This window comes from Sinohyriopsis cumingii, chromosome 17 (genome assembly GCF_028554795.1).
Source record: "Sinohyriopsis cumingii isolate HCF-2022 chromosome 17, ASM2855479v2, whole genome shotgun sequence".
Taxonomy (NCBI): Eukaryota; Metazoa; Mollusca; class Bivalvia; order Unionida; family Unionidae; genus Sinohyriopsis; species Sinohyriopsis cumingii.
Genome location: NC_142977.1, coordinates 80,647,689 through 80,672,229, shown reverse-complemented (window position 1 = coordinate 80,672,229; position 24,541 = coordinate 80,647,689). Strand labels below are relative to the sequence as shown.

General features: G+C 36.8%; 1 protein-coding gene across 1 annotated transcript in view; it reads left to right on the top strand.

Annotated features, from left to right (window-relative positions):
- LOC149779312 (uncharacterized) overlaps positions 1-24,541 on the top strand; it is a 107,983-nt gene that overhangs the window by 45,743 nt on the left and 37,699 nt on the right. Inside the window, exons 28-44 of the mRNA XM_089939929.1 lie at positions 939-1,089; positions 1,634-2,589; positions 3,096-3,231; positions 4,370-4,809; positions 5,053-5,182; positions 6,067-6,650; positions 8,385-8,517; positions 9,000-9,545; positions 9,878-10,017; positions 10,661-10,811; positions 12,156-12,410; positions 13,221-14,008; positions 14,578-16,134; positions 16,798-17,214; positions 18,173-18,652; positions 19,158-20,084; positions 22,713-23,021. Of these exons, the coding sequence (XP_089796055.1) occupies positions 939-1,089; positions 1,634-2,589; positions 3,096-3,231; positions 4,370-4,809; positions 5,053-5,182; positions 6,067-6,650; positions 8,385-8,517; positions 9,000-9,545; positions 9,878-10,017; positions 10,661-10,811; positions 12,156-12,410; positions 13,221-14,008; positions 14,578-16,134; positions 16,798-17,214; positions 18,173-18,652; positions 19,158-20,084; positions 22,713-23,021 (8,100 nt within the window). The remainder of the gene's footprint in view (positions 1-938; positions 1,090-1,633; positions 2,590-3,095; positions 3,232-4,369; positions 4,810-5,052; positions 5,183-6,066; positions 6,651-8,384; positions 8,518-8,999; positions 9,546-9,877; positions 10,018-10,660; positions 10,812-12,155; positions 12,411-13,220; positions 14,009-14,577; positions 16,135-16,797; positions 17,215-18,172; positions 18,653-19,157; positions 20,085-22,712; positions 23,022-24,541) is intronic.

Below are 24,541 nucleotides of genomic sequence, written 5' to 3'. Positions count from 1 at the left end.
CTAAAATGTTTTAATAAGATTACTCTAAAGTATAATGGGTATTTGTAAGAGCTCACAACAATTTTCTTTTGAATGTCCTGGTACATTTGGCCAAGTCTTTCAAAAGTGGTGCACATCCATTAGGGAACACCTAGAATAGTAATTATGAAGTACAAGATTACCTCTTTCAAACAACTTTGTCATGTTTTCCATTTTATTATCTTGTCTGGAAATGGCATACATTGCTAAATTCCATTTCTTATAAGCATACTTTTCCATTTTCCAGAAAAAAATATTTAACAAGACTGAAAAGTGTAGCTACAAACCTTGGCAACATGAAAGCTCAGTTAGTTTGCCCAAGTAAATGAATGTCAATTTCAGTTAAAGTATATATTTTAGCAGACGATGGTAGAAATTCCTATACAAATAGACCATTGTAGATACTTTTCTGCATGGTCTTGTGGTTTAAACTGGTAGAGTGTTATCATTTTACTAGTTTTTTCCCTAATAGCAATGAACATTTGTGTGTAGAAGTAGATCTAATACCAATCACACCCTTAAAGCTGCAGAACATTATCCACAATGACTTGCAAAATGGCTGTCTATCACTATGCTTTAAATTATACTTTTAACTAAAATTGACACTCCTTTACTTCCTCCAGATTAACTGAACTTTTAATGTTGTGAAAGTTTGTTATAAATTTTAATTGAACTGTTTTTTTCTGAAAAACTGAAAGTGTATGTTTATTAGACCATGCAAAAATAAACTATTAATACATTGAATTGCTATACTGTGAAAATTCAGCCAGTGAAATAAATGACTTCACAGTAAGGCCATGCTTTTCCTTTCAGTTTTTGCTGGTCCAATAGGACTCTCCAACCTCTTTATTTTTGTCTCTGCTTTCACTTTGTTATTTCCAATAGGAGTATCCAACTTATTTCATTGTTTCTACTTTTAGTTTGTGATGTTCCAATGGGACTATCCAACCCATTCATTGTTTCCAACAATCAATTTGAAGCTTCCACTGCCTATAACTATAGCTTCGAGGCCTTCCGTGGCAGACTTTACGAAGTTGCTGATATCACAGGAGGAGGGGCTTGGATTCCAAGGTAGGCTAATGATACATGTAGGTCTCAACTTTTGTGTTACAGCACAGCAGTAACATGCTTGCTTTGTACTTCTGTAGTCCTGAGTTTGCTCGCTTTCAGATGTACCCATCATGTTCTATTTCCTCCACAAAATGACGACCCTAAATCTGAATCCTTGAGAGTATTTTTGCAAATGTATTGCTATCAATTCAATATGGTACGGTACTTTCGCTCTCCATCTTACTTTTGGCTTAAGCAATGCAATAGAAGGCAATACAAGACATAGTATGTTATGTAAAAGAAGAGGCTTTTTAACAGTTGTTTCTTGTATATGGAATGTTTTAACTAATTCATATTTTCAGCTGAGTTGTCAAATCTCATGAGTTTGACTATATTGGATTTATGGATTGATTTGAACCAAATAAGAACTGCTTCTGTATTAAACAACTATATTTGTTTTTAGTCCTGAAAATTTTGATTTCACAGTGATCAAAATTCTACAGTTTGCAGTTTGTTTTTTAAAATTCCAGTTCCCAAGCTATTATTCTCTTTCTTTTGATTTCAGACATGCTGATCAATTCCAGTGGGTACAGGTAGATTTCGGCTTACCAGAAAGGATTGTAGGTATTGTTACACAGGGCCGACAAGATATGCCGCAGTGGGTTACCACATACACAGTCTCCTACAGCACTGATGGACAGAACTGGCAGGAGTACAGAGATGTAGGTGCATCTGTTTCAAAGATTTTCCAAGGCAATTATGACCAAAACACTCCAGTAATTGGAGATTTCGATCGTGAAATTATAGTCAGGTATGTAAGAATCAATCCCAAGACATGGTACAACACCATTGCTCTCAGATTTGATGTACTGTCTTGCTATGGACCATCAAGCCAGCAGACCACTGTGTCACCATCATTGTTCAGTGGACAGACACCTAGCTTGGCTCCAGGAATTCTGCCACAGAATTCTCCAGCTGCAGTACCAAATGCACTATCAACACCAACACCTGGTCCAGCAGCTGGTATTTCTGGTTTTCCAGGAGGAATGTTGAGTGCCCCGACACCAACTCCTGCCCCAGGTTCTGTTTCAGGTCAAACACCAACTGCTGCACCCGGGTCTTTAAGTGGAGTAACACCAACTGCTGTACCAGGATCTCACAGTGGTGGTGCACCAACCCCTGCACCAGGAGCTCTTAGTGGAAAGACACCAACTGCTGCACCAGGGGCTCTGAGTGGAGCAACACCAACAGCAGCAACAGCAGCACCAGCAGCTCACAGTGGAGAGACACCAACACCTGCTCCTGGAGCTTTTAGTGGGAAGACACCAACTGCTGCACCAGGAGCTCAGAATGGAGAGACACCAACTGCTGTACCAGGGTCAGTTAGTGGCCAAACACCAACAGCTGCACCAGGTTCTATAACAGGTGGGACACCTACAGCTGCTCCAGGCCCCATCAGTGGACAGGCACCTACAGCTGCCCCTGGTCAGTTTCCTGGACAAACACCCACAGCTGCCCCAGGTTAGATCTGATTTTGAATAGCATTAAAACCTCATCACATCCATTGCATATGTTTTAATAACTGATACAAAGTTTCTTAACACCTATAACTTTTCGGTGTAAGGTGACCTTATTATACAATTACCATACCATATTTTGTGTAACGGTAACATTCTGTAACTAAACTTTTCAATGTTTGCAGTTAGAAATCATAATTTGTGAAAGTTGGGGCTATCTATGTTTCAGTTACTTTTTAAATTTGTAAGTTAATCATAAACCTTGAAATCCACAAATATTTTATATCACACAAAAAAACAGTGAAATCACAGTATTTAAAGCACACAGAAACTCCTCATAAAATATGATGTCCAAGCATCTGGACTTTTGTACTGTTTACTTAATATGTATGGATGGATGAATGAATGGATGAATTAAAAATTCATTTAGTCATGGAGGTCAGATTTTTTATGTAATGTATTTATGTTACTTTATTAAAAGGTTATATCTCAGTGCTATTATTTTCTAAGTTTGTACTGAACCTATGGGTGTGGATAATGCACTTCTGGTGAGAGACTCCCAGATGACCTCCTCATCTATCTTGGACAGCCACTCGACAGCTGCCTATGGTAGACTGTACAACTCTTTTGGAGCATGGTCCCCATTGTGAGTATACCCATTTTCAGTTCATATGATTATAAAGCCAAGTGAGATTATGGTATGGCCCTGTGTTGATCTGTGTCATGCATAATATGTTGTGCATCATTTAAGTATTTTCAACTTGTTCTGAAAGATGTTTTGACTGATTTCAACAACACAGCTGATGCTGATCTAATGTCAAAAATGGCTGCCATTTAAAAAATAGAAAACACCCATATAATGACCTATTCTCAGCAGAATTTAAACCAGATGTGACAGAAAGCACACTTTCAAATTGATACAAATGATGTCAATCCACTATGAAATATGGGTGCCATTACTAAAACAGAAAGTTATAATTTACTTTTTCACCCAGAAGTGATCAATAAAATCTACAGAATTTGATAGGTTTCTTCGTAATGCTGTCTTTCATTTTTGCACAAATGATAATTTGCTAAATATCAGTAAACCTTCAAAGGACTTCTCAGTGTTCATGCAACAAATTTGACAAATGTGACAGAAAGCATCCCTTAATAATTGCCTTTTCAATTTTTCAAATAATGATGATTATCCATGATGTATGGCCACCATCACTAAAATCTGAGGAACCTTTGAAGGACTTCTGCCCGCACAAACATTGAACTAAGACTGACAAAAAAGAATTCTGGCATGAAAACCTTGCACATTGGTACAGTGATGATGTCTGACCATCAGATATGGCTGCCATTACTCAAATTGGAAAAACCTTTTAAAAAACTTCTTGATTTGACCAAATTTGACACAAAATGTGCTGGGATGAAGGCCTGTCAGGTTTATGCGAATAATTCTGATCCACCATCAAATAACTGCAGTCACTACTGAAAATGAAAGAAAAACATTAAATGACAGAACTTTACTTAATTTAACAGAAAACATGTTGTTATGAAGGCTTTTCAAGTTTGTATAAATGATGCCGATTCACCATAAAACATTGGACATGCATACCATTACTAAAAATATAAAAATATAAATGACTCTCCTCAGAATTTGTTCAATATGATTTTACCAACTTTTTCAGGAACATTTCTTTTATTAAAAGTCTTGCATGCTTGTACAAATGACTCATTTGACAGAACAGAGATACATGTTACTTTAGTTGTATCTGTTGTTTTCTGTTATCCCTCAGAACTGCCACAGGAAAACCATGGATTCAAGTTGATCTTCTGCAGCCAAGGAACATTTCTGGCATTTTCACCCAGGGATCACCAACAGATGACAAGTGGATCACCAAATTCTATATCTCAACAAGCATTGATGGTTTCTCCTTCACACCTTATTCTGAAGTGATTGGAGGTGTAGCAAAGATCTTCACTGGAAACTCAGACCGTAACACAGTGGTTCAGAATCTTTTTAATCGCAATGTCCTGGCTCGTCATGTCCGAATTATTGCTGTTGAGGGTGCTCCACATGGAATTGGCTTGAGGTTTAATCTTCTTGGTTGCTATAGTGCCATACCTACTGCTGTTCCCTCAGTTGGTCCCAAAGCCACACCCACTCCAGCACCATACATGGCAGGAACTGGAACCCCGACTGCAGTGCCACCTATGTTACCTCAGATCATCCCAGGTAAGCCCTTGAAATGAACCCATTACACATTTAAAATAATTAAAAATTAAAGCTGTTTACATGGCAAGCTTCAAGTTTTTTAAAAATATTTATCTTTCAAATTACCGGTTCTCGTTTTCTAGTTGATGATCCATCATTATCTACAGTAATATTCAGGCACACATCAGTGCTATGGATATAAAGAATATGTTGTTTTGTTGCAGATTTTTAGTTTAAATATGAATCTGGATATCTTTATTACAGTATGTCAGATTGAGATGGGAATTGGTAATGAGCTAATTGTTGACACCTCACAGCTAACTGCATCTTCATCTTTGGACAACAATCACACTGCTACTGGTGGCCGTATGTCTTACAGTGGATGGATTGCAAGGTACCTATACTTTCTCTCTTACCTGCAAAGCATAGACACAACATAGGTGTCGCATAAATATGGTCCAGTGATTACATCAGGTTTGTGTATTAAGTTCAATTTCTCTGGGACCTTTGTATGTATAGTCGTGAAACTCGATGTTCCTATTTTGCCACTGAAGCATGTGATACAAATACTGTATACACTGATATGTAACATATTTCCATCTGTCAAGAAGCAGGTTCTGCCACTGAATAATGTGCCAGCAGATCTGGATCTTCACTGTACACTTCAAAATTATTAGTAGAATAAACAGCATAAACCCTGATTTGCCAGTATGGCGTACACTGATAGATCAGAATGTACATTCTCGACACAGATTTCAGTGTATATTCGGGATGCAAATAAAATACTTTATTCATGATAATAGATCAGAGTCTGTACTCATGATAAAAACCAGTGTCATTCTTCATTGAACAGATCAAAGTTGATATTTATTGGAGATAAGAGTCTATATTCATGTTGCAGATTAAGGGACTTGTTCATGATAGAGATCAGAGTCTATATTCATGAGACAGTCTAGTCTGCATTCTTACTATTTATGATAGAGTAAATTCAGAGTCTATATTCATGAGACATTTTATGATTGAGATCAGAGTTTATATTCATGAGACAGATTAGAGTCTACATTCATACTGTGCATAAGAGTCTCTATTCATGTTGCAGATTAAAGGCTATTTTCATAATAACAGATCAAATTCTGTATTCATAATAGAGATCAGAGTCTACAGACTCAGTATTCATGATACAGATTTGAGTCTATATTCATGATACAGATCAGATTCTATATTCATGTGAATAATTATAACTATTTGTTAAGTCAAAACTATAAATCAATTTTTCAGCTCAAAGGATACAAGACCATGGATCCAGGTTGACTTCTTGGAGGTCAAAACAGTTTCAGGAATTAAGACTCGAGGAAGCCAGGAAAGACCAGATTGGGTCAAGGAGTACACTGTGTACACAAGTATCAATGGAGTTGATTTTGCACCATACTCAGATAAACCAGGAGATGACAAACCCAAAGTCTTCACTGGAAATAGTGACCAGACTACAGTTGTCAGTCATAGCTTCAATCGTAATACCTATGCCAGATACGTTCGCATCTACCCAACTAGCATCCATGGAGCAGTTGCACTGAGTTTTGAGGTATTGGGATGTAATCCATCAGCTCCAAATTCAGCTCCAACACCAGCTCCTGGCGTGACACCCACTGCAGCTCCCTCTATGCTGAGTGGACAAACACCAACACCAGCTCCTGTAATAATTAATGGTGAAACACCGACTGCAAAGCCTCTTGTGAGTGGACAGACACCAACTGCTGCACCACAACCTGGATCAGAGGCAAGCCCAACAGCAGTGCCATCTGGTGGATCTAACACACCAACAGTGGCTCCTCCAATTCCTTCATTTGAAGCTCCTCCACAAGGCTAGTATCTATTACTTATTATTAAATTTACTTTTACTATGGACCAGTTTTTATGGTTTCACAAAATGTTTGCACTGTTTGTGGAGTTCAACTTTGTAGGCAAACAGAATGTAACATTTTTTAATACTGTTTTGTTGCATGGTAAATAAACATTTAAATGTCTTAAAGTTATGTTAATACATTCAGAAAAAAATAAATACAATACAGCAGTTAATAAACTTATAGCAGAACAACTAGCATAAAATATATATGGATTGTATTAATCATATGATAATGGGGTTCAGAAACTCCAAGGAGGTGCCAGATATTATCCATTTCCTTTTGATATTAAGCTGAGGTTCCCATTGGTCTGTAGGACAAAGCCTCAGTAGAGGTGAATATGTCCTTGTGATATAAATATATCTGTGCTTATAATTGGTCGTAGATATTGATTGCTGTAACATTGTTCTGTTAGAAAGCAGTTTATATTTTAAATACTTTAGCAATTGTTAATGTCAGTATCAAAGAAGGATAAAATTTTCCCCATCATTCTGATATACTGTAAAATTGTTTGATTGATAGTGACAATGTCACAGGCTTGATTTAGCTTTGCTTAAATTAACCATAACTTGTGATATTAAGGTATCAAATGGGTAAATAAATTATGGAGTTAAAATTATTAGCAGTGCATTTGCCAGTATACTGACAGTGTGTATACATGTAAGTTTCACTATCTTGCATACAAATTTTGTAAAATGGTTTAGAAAAAGCCATGGTACAAATTTCTATGCAGTTTCAACCAATACACTCACGTATTTTGCCATTAAAAGGTTAACATTATTTGCAGTGTTATAAACTATGCATCATAAATCATCTTCACTGGTCGCATCAGTAAATCAATATTCTGATCTTACAATGCAGTGAGGATCTCATTTGCATAAAAAAGAGGAAATGGGTGGTATTTGGTGGGCTAATTAGAATGTTTTCAATCTCTCAGTGTTAGTCTCAATTATTAGTAACCTTTCGTTTTGTTAATTTTGAGAACAGTCTGTTTTAAATGTAGGTTCAATTTTTTAAAAATGAAATTGTTCGTAGAAAATGGGAAAAAAATATTTCTTTATATCAAAGATTACTACTATATTCCAAGAATGAATAAAATTTTAAACAATCTTCCATTTTAATTTGTCATTTATAAATATGTTACTTCTGTCATTCATGACTTTGCGAGTAGGTATTTATATATGGTTGACATTGTTTTTCTTCAATGAAGCCTTAGATTTTTTTCTCTTGTCTAGTAATCTTTAATGCATACAAAATACACATTAAATTTAATTTCAAAGCCGGCTTACAGTATATATTTGCTTAAAGGTCAGGCTCAAAGGCAAACAGCATAGACTCTGATCATATAACAAACATGCAGATCAGGGTCTTTGTTGTGTGTTATACTAATTAATCCTAATAAACTACATAGGCCCATGGGTTGAAGGTTAAGCACTTGCCAAGGACAACCAGGGTTAGCTGCCTTAACTTTTTGAAACAGATTTATCTCCAGTTTCCTTGGCATTATATAGTCAATAATATATTGAAATTGCTATGGAAACTGACAGACAATTACAGTATATTTTTAAAAGTTTCTGATCAAGAAAGAAATATAATGCATGCTTTTCACATTATTATTGCAGAGCATTAAAACCTGAAGAACCATCAAAAAAATAACTTATTCATTACTTTCTTTCATTCTTGCTTTCTCCACAGTGTGTCTTGTTCCAATGGGATTGGAGAACCAGTACATTATAGTTGACAGCCAGTTTAATGCCTCGTCTTTCGCTGGTCCTGAGTATAAACCAGAGTATGCCAGAATTTACAACCAAAGAAGCTGGGCACCAAGGTATAGCTGAGCTGCTTAATTTAATGCCAGCATTTGTGCAAGTAAAAGTCATTGAACCTTTCAAGAGTTACCACCTTGTGCCAGAAATCTGTTGGTTCAAGGTTGAACAGAAATGAGCAAAGATTGTTGTCTTTTTACTTGTTTGGTTAGTTAGTTGGTTAGTCTTTATGGGGCTGACTGCCCTGATAAAATTAATATGTTTTCTGTGTACATTAGTTTTTGTTACTTGATTTCTTGTTATAACATTTATCACATGTCTGATGAAATCTGTGAAATGAATCGATTGATTTCTGGCCTTATCAGCTTTGTAAAAGAAAGGCAGCATTCATGTCATAAACGTCATTTACAGTGAGCATTCAAGATTCTATATTTAATTTAAAAATCATAAATCATGAGAATATGCTGAATTTCAGGAAAAAAATCTTGTTTTTTTATGTTGTTTAATTGAAGTTAGTGAAAAACTTATTTTCCTTAATTTGCAGAACTGATGACAAGAAGCCATGGATTGAGGTGAATTTCGGAAGTCCAAAGCTTTTGTCAGGTGTTATAACTCAAGGTGAATTTGGAGGTAACCGATGGGTTACCCAGTACTATGTCTCCTTCAGTTTTGATGGACATTCATTTACTCCCTACTCCGACACTCCAGGTGACAACAATCCCAAAATTTTCGGCGGCAATAAAGATGAATCAACACCAGTTCGGTATTTGTTCAATCGTAACATCACAGCACAGTATATCAGAATTTATCCAGTCTCATGGACAGGCTCATCAGCTGCACTTCGCATGAATATCCTTGGATGCAATCCAAGCAAGGCTAATGTTCCCACTGCAGCACCACCTTCTATTCACTCCAACACACCCACAGCTCATCCACAAATTGGTGATCTGAAAACACCAACACCAGTACCCAACATGTTGAGTGGAGACACACCAACTGCTGTGCCAAATATGCTTAGTGGTGGAACTCCAACTGCTGCTCCAAACATGCTAAGTGGAGAAACACCAACAGCTGCTCCCAATATGTTAAGGTTAGTGCCTTTATAAAAACAAATCTGCAGGAATAATTTTATGCTACATTTAAGTCAATGCAATACTAATTACTATCTGCAGTTTCTTGAAATACAGATTGGTTTGGATGATTAGAAGAGTTTAAGTTCTGTTTAAATTATAAGGATAAATTCTTTCCAATCACACTAACTCACTTCTTTTTTTTTCCTATATAAATATTTGTAAGTTATTGCAGTGAAGACCTGCTTTTCTTGTTTGCTTTCTTTCTTTATAATACAGTTTGTAGGTATTGCATTATCCTTTGATTACTGCATGTAAATTAATAGAGGCTATGCTTCTTTTCTTTCTGAAGTGGAGAGACACCTACAGCTCTTCCACCCAGTGGAGGCTCTGGCATACCCACAGCTGCACCAGGAATGCTTAGTGGGGAAACACCGACCCGTGGTCATCATGAAACTGTGACACCAACTGGCTCAGCTATTCCAATGTCAGGTCAGTGTATGAGTCATGACATATTCCCTCTAGTTAAATACTTTGTACTGCTCTTTCCATATGATACCTATTGAAAGAATAGTATATAACTACAGTTTTTTTGTATCAATTTTAATATTTACAAATTGACATTATTTATAACTTAGCTATTATTTCCCAAATTTTGATAAATTTTTGTGTGTGTGTGTGTGTGATTGGGATTTTTAACGTAGCTTTAACATTTCTTCAGTCATATCGCTACAATATCTGCTGTGTGGCAGTTTTTAGTGATGTTTAGCACTGGGGCATCATGCCTCAGACATGTAGCATCATGTCTCACCCAGTCACATTATCCTGACACCAGGCCGAACAGTCCTAACATTAACTTCTTAATGCTGAGCACCTAGCAAGGCAGCTGTTAGTACCATTTTTATGTCTTTGGTATGACTCTACAGCAGTTCGACCTCCTGCATCCAAGGGGGACACTCTAATCACTAGGCCAACGGAGCAGTCAGATAAAAAGTTTATATATTTATAACTAAAAGTGTTAGTTAGGTGGGTGTACATGCTTGTGTGTTAATAGTTTTGAAAATAAATGCTTTAATTGAGAATTTATTAGATCTAAATAATGAATTGTCACGAATTTGCAATATTTTCCTTGAAGTATGTGATGTTCCTATGGGTGTTGAAAACTCACTAATCATTGGTGACAAGCAATTGAGTGCATCAAGCAGCCAGGATACATTCCATTCTGCCTCTAGAGGACGCTTGTATTCAGAGAAAGATGGCAGCTTTGCTGGAGCATGGGTGCCTCAGTAAGTAGAAGTTTTTATATCCTGCTTGAAATAGTATGGATATAAAAAGGAATGGCATAATATTTAAATTAGAATGATAAGATATATTTTCCATGTTGCACTACTTTTTTGGATTTGAATATCTAGAAACAAATAAAAACAAAGCACAAATAAAATACTGTGATTGCTTTGTATAAATTCTTGTCTGTGTTGCTAAGAGATGTTTGACTTTGTGAACAGAATAGTGTAGTTTAAGTTCCTGCTTTTGTTTTGTTCCACCGACGGTATTTATGACAGAAACTTCAAGATTGGAGATAAACAGGGCATTAAATTCAGATGGAGGTTTGAGCAGAGTTAGAAATTCCTCACTAAAAACATTAGGCACGTCACCTTGATGTGGATTTTCACTGCAAAGAGATCCCATAATAAAGCATATTTATATCCAGATATTCCAACGAGAGCTCTTCTCATGACAGACATCAATATCCAGATATTCCATAGAGAGCTCTTCTCATGACAGATATGAATATCCAGATATTCCATAGAGAGCTCTTCTCATGACAGACATCAATATCCAGATATTCCATAGAGAGCTCTTCTTATGACAGATATGAATATCAAGATATTCCATAGAGAGCTCTTCTCATGACAGTCATCAATAGCCAGATATTCCATAGAGAGCTCTTCTCATGACAGATATGAATATCCAGATATTCCATATAGAGCTCTTCTCATGACAGATATGAATATCCAGATATTCCATATAGAGCTCTTCTCATGACAGATATGAATATCCAGATATTCCATAGAGAGCTCTTCTCATGACAAATATGAATATCCAGATATTCCATAGAGAGCTCTTCTCATGACAGATATCACTATCCAGATATTCCTTTGGAAGCTGTTATGATAGATAAATAAATTTGTATTCAAATAGTCTATGAATATTAAAACCTGTTGTCATAAACTCCCAGTGAAATATCTAATGGATCTTAAAACTATTTTTCAACCAGGTTATGGAACAGAGTGTGCATCTAAGAAAAGCTGAAGACCTTGAACAAATTAAAGAGACTGATCCTGAGCTTTATCTCTGACAATGTTCATAGTGAATAGTTATTCTAAAGGTGGTCAAACAGTTTGGAGTAGAGGAATATGTATTATTTTATAAATCGTTTGGAAGAAAAATAGATATTACCTGCATGTCCTTTGCACAAGCTATGAATGCATATGTGTAATGGTGCAAAACATGTATGTGATGTCACACAATGTCAGTTACACTTTACATGTAGGAATTCAATCAGCAGTACTCACTAATTAGGCTTTGCATACTTCATATTTATAATAGCACTGTTTGACTAATTTCAGAGTCAGCAATGAGCGCCAGTGGATTCAGGTGGATTTCTTGGCTCCATATGCTTTTGCTGGTATTATCACCCAAGGTAGAGCTGATATGCCACAGTGGGTGACCAGGTACCAAGTATTCTACAGCAATGATGGTCGAAACTGGATACCAGTCCCTGTTTCATATAAAGACAGCACACCCAGAATCTTTACAGCTAACACTGACCAGAACACACCTGTCACTAATACCTTCCAAGTTGTCGTTGGCAGATTTATCAGGTATAACCTCATATATTTTGTGGACTCTCTGATGCAATTATGTTATCCAAAAAGTATGTTAATTCAATACCAAGTATTGTCCGTCAGATTTTTACATTTATTGCCCACGATCAGCTTAATAATCATCACACTTGTGTTATTTTAAAAATATCTCTAAAGTCAATAAAAGAATCAGTCTCACATCTTAGGTTTATGAACACTAAGACGTTCTTAAATGATTGAGCCAGTTCGAGGTTTGTCACATGCCAAATGGTGAGTTTCATGGTCATTGATAATCATGGTAAAATGCATATTTGCTTTTCCTTTTTGATCAAAAGTGTGGCTTAGGGTATATGCCACATGCATGTGTATACTAAAGACAATAGTTGACTATTAAAGATAGATAGCCAACTTAGCTCTGTCATTTTGTAGTCTGAGACAAAACTTTTAAAACTAAATGAAAGTAAAACTAATCATATGATATCATGCGTTTGATCATATTTCTGAGGCCGATAGCTCACGTCAGTGTAACATATATAATCAAAACAACTATCCAAGCCTGTTACATTTTACAATATTGAATTGCCTGTAATTACCTTTTTAGTGTCATTAATAGATAATCACTGTAAACTATTTCCACACTATAACTTCAGTCAAATATTTCATTTTATAGTAGTGGGGACGATGTTGAAATCTTTAGCATATATATATTTGAAACTTTTCTTCCTAAACATAACCAATGTTATGTATAGTATATAAAAGTTTGGAGAGAAAATCAGTACAAACTTGTGTGCTGTTCATGAAATTATATATGTTTACCTTACTTCATAGGATAAATCCAGTGGAATGGCATGATGGCATTGCACTTCGCTTCAGTGTCATTGGCTGCAAAGCACCATCTTCTGTTATGACAACTATAGCAACTGTGGTATCAACAGGACCAGGTCTCAGTCCCACTGCAGTCCCAACCCCAGCACCCACAGCTGGGCCTACAGCTACCACCTGTGCTTACTGGACACCATGGAGCAACATTAACACTCCTGATGATCTTGGAGAATTTGAAAATGTATGGGAGATGAAGAAAATGGTCACCATGTGTGAACCTACAACCATCCAGGCCATTGAATGTAGAACGGTAGGAACACACATCCCATACAATCAAGCTGGTGAGACTGATGTGATCTGTGATCTCAACATGAATGGTGTCATGTGCGATGCTTCAAAGCAAGCAGATGGCAAATGTATGGACTATGAGATCAGAGTTTTCTGTGATGATTGTTCCACAACACTGTCACCAATCCCAGATCAAACTGAGACTCCAACTGTTGCACCATATGCATGTCAACCCAAATGGTCAGATTACATCGACAAAACGACTCCAACATCAGACATGGACTATATTGAACATGAATTCATGACTGAGGTTGAAAAGAAGACCTTCTGTTCAGATGGACTGATCACAAGAATTGAATGTGAGACTGTTGCAGGCATTCCAGTGTACAGCAGTGGATCTGTTGGCACAACATGTAATGTGAACAGTGGTTTCACCTGCAAGAACAGTGATAACTTTCCAGTCCCTTGTGAAGACTTTAGGATCCGTTATTACTGTGATTGTGCTCGTAAGTTTTGAAGTACATGTACTTACATATTACTGTAATTGTGTCTATTATTTTGGTGCATATGGTGTATGATAGATTATAGGGTAATAAAACTACAGACAACACTTTCATCTTGATTCTGCTGGGTCCCAGTCATCCATATCTGCATTTCATTCTACCTGTGTCCCATTCTACATAAACCTTTTCATGTGTCTTTCCAAGTGAAGGACACGTTAATTTTGGAAGTATTTCCCATTAAAAGGAAAGAAAAGGTTTTGCTGATGTAAATCTGTATTGTCACTACCAAAGAGCTATCCCTCTGTCACTGGAAAATGTAAAGAATAGCTACAGATACCATGGTTTTATATTTGCAGCAGTATTTACAGTTCCTAGGGTTATAATATCAAAGGAATAATTATTGCTATGGGGCCTGTTTGAAGATCATTGATTTAAAAATACATGCCAAACAAGGCTAACTTTTGTTTTTAAATCAGTGAAATGCTGTTCTGTTGTAGTCAACGACCAATCATTTTGTTCAGAATTTGATGTTTAGAAATATTCATTAAAATTCAGTCTGTTTCCTTTCACAGCTGGTTTACCAACAAGACTACCAGGGCATGATTCAGGGATTCCTACAAGAACGAAACCAGGAAGAACTACTACAACACCAAAACCAGGTAATGTTTCCGACGAGACCCCTACTGAACATTCTGGTCAGACACCGACTGCTCATCCAGGAATGTTATCAGGTGGTACACCCACTGCTCAACCAGGAATTGTGTCAGTTGTCACACCAACAGCTAAACCTGGACAGGTATCTGGAGAAATACCAACTGCCCAGCCAGTGGTATTATCAGGTGGAACACCTACACCAAAACCAGGAGAAGTGTCTGGTGCAGCACCAACTGCCCAACCTGGAGCATTGTCAGGCGAGACCCCAACTGCCCAACCAGGAAAGTTGACAGGAGGCACACCAACTGCTCAACCAGGACAATTGCCAGGAGAGATGCCAACAGCTCATCCAGGAATGTTATCAGGCAGCACACCAACACCAAAACCAGGACAAGTGCCAGGAGGGAGCCCAACTGCTCAACCAGGAATGTTGTCAGGTGGTACACCAACAGCTAAACCAGGTCAAGTGCCAGGACAGAGCCCAACTGCTGAACCAGGAATGTTATCAGGTGGTACACCAACAGCTAAACCAGGACAAGTATCTGGACAGATGCCAACTGCTCAGCCAGAAATATTGCCAGGTGGTACACCAACAGCCCATCCAGGACAACTCTCTGGAGAGACACCAACAGCTAAACCAGGACAAGTGCCAGGACAGAGCCCAACTGCTGAACCAGGAATGTTATCAGGTGGTACACCAACAGCTAAACCAGGACAAGTATCTGGACAGATGCCAACTGCTCAGCCAGAAATATTGCCAGGTGGTACACCAACAGCCCATCCAGGACAACTCTCTGGAGAGACACCAACAGCTAAACCAGGACAAGTGCCAGGACAGAGCCCAACTGCTGAACCAGGAATGTTATCAGGTGGTACACCAACAGCTAAACCAGGACAAGTATCTGGACAGATGCCAACTGCTCAGCCAGAAATATTGCCAGGTGGTACACCAACAGCCCATCCAGGACAACTCTCTGGAGAGACACCAACAGCTAAACCAGGACAAGTGCCAGGACAGAGCCCAACTGCTGAACCAGGAATGTTATCAGGTGGTACACCAACAGCTAAACCAGGACAAGTGCCAGGACAGAGCCCATCTGCTCAACCAGGAATGTTCTCAGGTGAGACACCAACAGCTCAACCAGGACAAGTATCTGGAAGAACAGCTACAGCAGCTCCTACACCTGCTTGTGAAATACTGAGAAAGTGGTCCAACTGGGTGAACAAAAATATACCTGCAAGTCCTATGGACAGTGAGAAAGAGGCCATGACACCAATGGAAATCAAAGCATTTTGTTCAGGAAAAATTACAGCAGTTGAATGCCAGTCTGTCAATGGAATACCCAGCTACAGCACTGGTGACCAGATGACATGTGATGTTTCACAGGGAGCTTTTTGTAATGGGATGGATAACTACCCAATTGGCTGTCAGGATTACATGGTGCGATATCAATGCGAGGAGGAAGTTTGTTCAAGTATGTATTTTGCTTTTTAGAGTAAATCAAAGAGATAGCTGCAATGGTTAGAGTGCCAGACTTAAAAGTCAAAGTCTCCAGGTTTGAATCCTGCCCCAGTCAGTCTGGGTAGGCTGCTTTGGTGTCTGGGCAAGGCATTTTACTGCTTGGCACTATAAAGCATTTTGCCTGTTGATGTGCCATTAAATGTCAAATAAACAAGCATCTTCTTTCTAAATGTAGCCATTTTCCACTCTCTACTCTAAAACACTTAATATATTTATCAAGACAAGTATTTCATAAGTACTGTTTCTGGGCTGAGTGTCACAATTATTTGACAAATGTAAAAAGAAAAGTTTCTGAATGAAAAATGATTTGTAACAAAAACTGTTGCTTCTATATATATATATATATATATATATATATATATAACAATTGTAGGTATTGATAGGAAGTTACCAGTAATCATATTTATGCACGAAATAAAGGTAAACTTTCTTCACATGTGGATTTGATTGATATGCGCTCAAGTGTTGTCATCTTTAAATATACCAGCTTTTTGATAATAATTTGTCAGCATCAGTCTTTTAAATTCTACATCATTCTTTATGATTCTATGCATAAACCTTGAGATAAGTGAAAGTCTGAAGTCTATTTATGAACCTCTGAATTTACTCCTCATAGGTCCAACCCCAGCACCAGTTCAAGGTCAGACTGGAATCCCGACTGCTGCTCCAGGACAACTAAGTAATGCCACCCCAACAGCACATCCACTCCCTGGTGAAGCTGGCAGCCCCACTGCAGCACCAACTGTATGCTCTACAATCATGAAGTGGTCTAACTGGATTAATAATGATAGGCCAGACTCTGGGGATGGTGATTATGAGTCCATGAATGCCAAGGATTTGTCCATGTTCTGTGGCTCTGGGAAGATCGCTAGTGTTGAATGCAAGACGACAAATAATATTCCATACTACAGCACTAAAGATGTAATGTATTGTGACATGGCAAGTGGAGTGCAGTGTAATACAGCAGATAACTTCCCAGTGGGTTGTCAGGATTATATGATCAGATATCAGTGTGAGGAGACTATTTGTCAAGGTAAATGCAATAAAAAATGTATTACCTAAATTAATTATGTGATATCTCTATTAGTGTAGCTTGCTTCCACTATGGGTCTATTTTAGTAGAGTCTAACAGGTATTCTGTTCCACTATAGTCTATTTCATTATGGTTTAATAGGTATACCCTTCTACCATAATCTATTTCAGTATGATCTAATAGGTATTCCATTCCACTATAGTCTATTTCATTATGGTTTAATAGGTATACCCTTCCACTATAATTTATTTCAGTATGATCTAATAGGTATTACGTTCCAATGTAATCTATGTCAGTATGGTCTAATAAGTATACCCTTATAATTTTCTGACCAAAAATACTCCAGCAGTTTAAAAATGATAACTGCAAACCTTGACAATATTCACTTAATTTGGAGCAGACAAATGAATGTAAGTTTCGGTGAGAAGTGTAATTTATAGCATACAATACTAGTCATAAAAATTCCTATATGTATCTGCCATTTTTTCAAGCCATTGTGGGTAATTTTCTGGAAGGTTTTATGGGTATAACTGATACTAGATTTATTTGCAAAAATGTTCAGTGCTGTATTGGGTGAGCTAATAACAACATAGCATTTCAGAATAGTATTTGTTTCAGAGGACTGGTGGGATTCAATAAAGCATTTCATAAAGCATTTTTTCAGGTAGGATTTAATATAAATTTAACTTTGTGTTAATGGACGTCAGATTTCATGCTCTAGCCAGGTTTTCAAGACTTAATTCCTTGTGTTTATAAATATGATACCACAGTTTATTGTCATCTTATTTTTGTTTCACATTTGCTTTATACACCAGATAGACAAAATGATTTAACCCAAACAAATAGGATAAATCTCAGAGGGCTTTATTCCTCATATACAAGAAAAATTAATCTAGTGATCATAATTTTGTAGGACCCACCAAGCCAATGCTATATTCCACAGTATCTCCTTTGGCAGGTCAAACAGCATCTCCGACCCAAGGTCCTAACCCTCAGCAAGGAGAGACACCTTCAAAAGGACCAGTCCCAGGATCCTATGGTGGTAGTACACCCACAACTAAAATTCCAGCTGGAAACAATAACATCCCAACAGCTCAACCCACTCCTGGTCAAGCTGAAACTCCCACAGCTGCACCATTGATCTGTGTTCCCAGGAAACGATGGTCATTGTGGGTCAATCGCAACTCACCCGCACCACCACCAGCTGTTGATGGTGACAAGGAATCAATGACAGCAGAGGAGTTGCACAGGTTATGTGGGTCAGGGAAGATAACAGCTGTCGAATGTGAAACTGTAAATGGAGTTTCTTCTGAAAACTCAGGTGATATGATGGAGTGTAGCATCCAGAATGGTGTGATTTGTGATGGCATGACCAACTTCCCAATTGGTTGTCAGGATTACAAGATCCGGTATGAATGCGAAGAACAAGTCTGCACAAGTATGTATAAATATTTTCATAGATATCCTGAGGGGGTTTAGTTTCAGATTGTTGACTTGCATTTATTACATTCAAGCTACTGCTATCCTGTAAACATGTAGATGTTTTTAAAAAAGAAAATGCAAACTTTAGCACACATGTACAGTGTAATCTATCTAAACAGGCGACTGAATAATCAGAATCTTAATATTGTAACCAGAAAATGTAGTCCCTCCAAACCTGCTATCTTTGATATAAGAGATACTTATCATTGGAGCAGAAGAAAAAATCAGAATTTATTTGAAAAAAGAATAAAATTTCTGACCAAATTTCTTAGAACAAAAATCTTGAATAATGATTCCTATTGTCATTATCTGTAAAATAAAATCATCTCATAAAAATGTAAGTAGAACCTCTGTCAGATCAGAATACTTTTAAGTTTATTCAGATGTCTCCAACCATTATATGAAACACAGCTTCCAATCAGAAAGTGACATTTTGATTCCCTGTTTTCTCTATACTATAGCTCCGACTGCTCAGCCAGGGTTTTTGTCTGGTGGCACACCAACTCCCAAACCAGGAATTTTATCAGGCCAAACACCGACTGCTCAACCAGAAATTATGTCAGGAGGTACACCAACAGCTCAACCAGGACATGTGTCAGGAGAGATTCCGACTGCTCAACCAGGACCATTGTCAGGAGGTACACCAACAGCCCAACCAGGACATGTGTCAGGAGAGATTCCAACTGCTCAGCCAGGACCATTGTCAGGTGGTACACCAACAGCTCAACCAGGACTTGTGTCAGGAGAGATTCCGACTGCTCAACCAGGACCATTGTCAGGTGGTACGCCAACAGCTAAACCAGGACAAGTGCCAGGAGGAAGCCCAACTGCTCAGCCAGGAATGTTGTCAGGTGGTACACCAACAGCTCAACCAGGACATGTGTCAGGAGAGATTCCGACTGCTCAGCCAGGACCATTGTCAGGTGGTACACCAACAGCTAAACCAGGACAAGTGCCAGGAGGAAGCCCAACTGCTCAGCCAGGAATGTTGTCAGGTGGTACACCAACAGCACAACCAGGACATGTGTCAGGAGAGATTCCAACTGCTCAGCCAGGACCATTGTCAGGTGGTACACCAACAGCTCAACCAGGACAGGTTTCTGGAGAGACACCAACTGCTCAACCAGGACCATTGTCAGGCCAGACCCCAACTGCTCAGCCAGGTATATTGTCAGGTGGTACACCAACAGCCCAGACAGGTCAACTCTCTAGAGAGACACCAACTCTTATTCCACCAGGAATGTTATCAGGCGAGACTCCAACAGCTAAACCAGGAATGTTGCCAAGTGGTACACCAACAGCTCAACCTGGACAGCTACAAGGTAGCACACCAACACCCAAACCAGGACAAGAAACTGAAGAGACCCCAACTGCTCATCCTCAGCCAGGTATGTATTGATCTTTAAATAAGAGCTAAATACTTATATTCATTTCACTGTTCTTTTTGTCTTCAGTAATCATTGTTCTATTATTTTTGTCTTCAGTATCATTTCACTGCTCTTTTTGTCTTCAGTAGTAATTTCCTGTTCTTTTTCTCTCCAGTAATCATTGTTCTATTATTTTTGTCTTCAGTATCATTTCACTGCTCTTTTTGTCTTCAGTAGTCATTTTCTGTTCTTTTTGTCTCCAATATTTGTTGCCCTGTACTTTTGTTCTCCAATAGTTATTTTCTTATTCTTTTTGTCTCCAAAAGTCTTTTTCCAATTATATTTGTCTCCAATAGTTTTTGACTCCAGTAGTCATTTCCCTGTTTTTGTTGTCTTCAATACAGTCCTTACTTTAAACTTAATCTCTAAAACTACTTAGATCATTGCCAGATATTGGTAAAATTTTAGTGCCTTTATCACTTTTATTATGCTAAAATAAATGTACATTTCAGCTCTTTGAAATTTAAATTTGTGTTGACTTCATTAAACCACCTTTTATCTTGTATGTATCTTTTTATAACTTCAAAGTATGCTTGGCATATAATTGGTAAAGTTCATTGTGTATTACATGAAAATATTTACTCATGGTACTTTGACACTTGAAAGACATAATTTTGATGCAAAACTGGAAACAAAACGTTATTTATTATACTTTGCTTGTCAATTTACTTTGTTTAAAAATAACATGGAACATACTTTGTAAAATGAACAAGTCAATTTTAATACTTGTAAATTCTCATAAAGTAGAGAATATTCATATTGGATTATTCCAGCATAACTGAAAATGCATGGAAAATTTACCCCAAACAACATCATGTCAGGAGGCCCCTGTAACTGAAAATCCCTTTGTCACTTGATGTTCACTGGATTTAGAGTTTCAACATTACTGCTAAGGTCTTTGACATCATGAACTCTTACAGGATTCCCAATCATCACTCAGATCCTGAAGTTTAAATATCAAATGATGATTAAAATAATGCATAACACCAAGATATTCAACCATGTTCTGCTACCATAGTTGAAAAGCTTACATACAGTACATAAAAAGGTGGAGATTAGAAACAATCATACTTGGCAAACTTTTATTCTGGGCAGTGTAAATGAATACAAAATAAGATCAGAGCTATAATTAGAGCTCATCTCACCACTTTATTTTGCTATTTACACACTGGTAATACAATATTTTGATGTCTTTATGCACTGAATGTACTCAAATATAATGGCTAGGGAAGATATTATTGAAAATGTTGGTGTACTGACTTTGACAGTTGTGTTGCCTCAGACACTTATATCTCTGAGCAATCCACTAAGATTTTGTAATATCATCTTGACTTTAATAATAATAACATGCAGCTAGGTCAGGACATACAAGTTTGCATTCAGCATCATTGTGAGAGTTCTGGAACAAAGTGTATCAAAAATGGTGTTTACAGTGAGTTCTGGAATGAAAAGTATCATAAGGCATGTGGAAATTAAGAGTTCTGGAACAAAGTGTAGCATAAGTAGTGTTTAAACTGAGATTTCTGGAACATAGTGTAGCATAAGTAGTGTTTAAACTGAGATTTCTGGAACATAGTGTAGCATAAGTAGTGTTTAAACTGAGATTTCTGGATTTCTGGAACATAGTGTAGCATAAGTAGTGTTTAAACTGAGATTTCTGGAACAAAGTGTAGCATAAGTAGTATTTAAACTGAGATTTCTGGAACAAGTATAGTATTAGCATTGTTTAATTTGAGAGTTCTAAAACAAAATATACCATACATAGTGTGTCAACTGAGAGTTCAGAAAAATGCATTGCACAAATAGTATATAAATTGAAGGTTTGGGGATGAAATAGAGCATAAGTAGTGTACAAAATGTGATTTCTGGCATGAAATCTAGCATAGATAATGTATAAATTGAGAGGTCTGGGACAGAATGTTGCATATGAAGTATTTAAGTTGGGAGTTCTGGAAATTGCAGTGTAAGCAGTGTATAAATTGAGAGTTCTTCAGCAAAAGGCACTTGCATAAGTTGTTCTTACAGCAAGAAGTTGAAGTGTCACAGGCCTGCATATTTGGTTTCAGGTTTTGGTAGTGTTTAGTTTTCCAGGGTTGTTGATAATAGAATGTGTTTGAATAGGACTGAGTGAGTATTCAAGTGTAGTTGAATGAGTGATTGAATGTGTTACAACAGGACTCAGTGAGTCATTCGAGTGTTGCAAAGTATGTAATGCTGTTCAATTTATCGAAGTTTGCTTGTATTTATTAACATATAATAATTATGTTTTGAAGTTATATGGCATACAAGAAAATAATGGCGTGTTTCCTGAAAGTTTTGTTGAAAAATTTATTTCATGCAAGACTCATGTGTATAATTAATGTGTTTAGAAATGTAATTTTCAGCTAAACACAAGTAGAATTTAGGAGTATTCATCAGAACCAGCTGTATCATAACTTCTTTTCTAACATTCAATATAATTGTGTAAACCAGTAAGTCATTAACCGCACACACACACACACACACACACACACACACACACACACACACACACAAAACACACACACATGCTTCTTTTTTTTTAGCAATATTTTATTTTTTGCCTCACAGGTCAGTCAGTCCCAACTGCAGCACCAGTTGCCACTTGCACACAGAGTTTCTGGAGCTCATGGATCAACAGAGATAATCCAAGCCTCGGTGATGGTGACTATGAGTCATTCACTGCTAAAGAGCTGTCTGATTTCTGCTTGAATGGAAAAGTGACTCGTATTGAGTGTGTTACTGATGCTGGTATTGCACACTACAGCTCAGGAGAGCAGGTTTCATGCACTGTACAAGCCGGTCTAAAATGCAGTAATGACGACAATGCCCCAATGACTTGCTCAGATTATAGAGTGCGTTACTTCTGTGAATGCTCATGTATGTATTATACACCAAGTTTTTAAACTTGAAACAGTAGTGCATCACTGTACATTTTTATGAATCAAGTCAGAACATTGTTGATGCATACACAGAAATGACAGTTTTAATATGTACAATATGACATTCCTAATCATAAATTCCCAGAATTTATGTCACAAATATGTAAGATTTTGCTAATATCATCCAGATATATTTGGACTGAATTACCATGACAAGGATTATACAAAGAGAATATCATGACAATTAATATACAAAGAGAATGTCATGACAATTAATATACAGAGAATACCATGACAAGGATTATACAAAGAGAATATCATGACAATTAATATACAAAGAGAATATCATGACAATTAATATACAAAGAGAATACCACGACAAGGACTATACAAAGAGAATATAATGACAATTAATATACAAAGAGAATACCATGACAATTAATATACAAAGAGAATACCATGACAATGGAGAATACCATGACAATTAATATACAAAGAGAATATCATGACAAAAAGAGAATATCATGACAATTAATATACAAAGAGAATATCATGACAATTAATATACAAAGAGAATATCATGACAATTAATATACAAAGAGAATACCATGACAATTAATATACAAAGAGAATATCTTGACAAAAAGAGAATATCATGACAATTAATATACAAAGAGAATATCATGACAATTAATATACAAAGAGAATATCATGACAATTAATATACAAAGAGAACACCATGACAATTAATATACAAAGAGAATATCATGACAATTAATATACAAAGAGAATACCATGACAATTAATATACAAAGAGAATATCTTGACAAAAAGAGAATATCATGACAATTAATATACAAAGAGAATACCATGACAATTAATATACAAAGAGAATACCACGACAATTAATATACAAAGAGAATATCTTGACAAAAAGAGAATATCATGACAATTAATATACAAAGAGAACACCATGACAATTAATATACAAAGAGAATATCATGACAATTAATATACAAAGAGAATACCATGACAATCAATATACAAAGAGAATACCATGACAATTAATATACAAAGAGAATATCTTGACAAAAAGAGAATATCATGACAATTAATATACAAAGAGAACACCATGACAATTAATATACAAAGAGAATATCATGACAATTAATATACAAAGAGAATACCATGACAATTAATATACAAAGAGAATACCATGACATTTAATATACAAAGAGAATACCATGACAAGTATTATACAAAGAGAATATCATTACAATATACAAGTAGCACATGCCTGAAAATTAAATAGCTTTTTAGACTGAGGTTCAGCCAGAGATTTTGTTTTGGATCAGTCATAAATCACATTACTTTGGAAGGTGATTTCTGATTGATAAGAGTGGAAAAATCTACAACTGAAACAGAGCATTTTGATCTCCCCACCTTATTTTGATGCCGATGTTTTTTCATACTGCTAATGAATGATATTTATATTTCAAAGAGAATAGGATTTAGCCT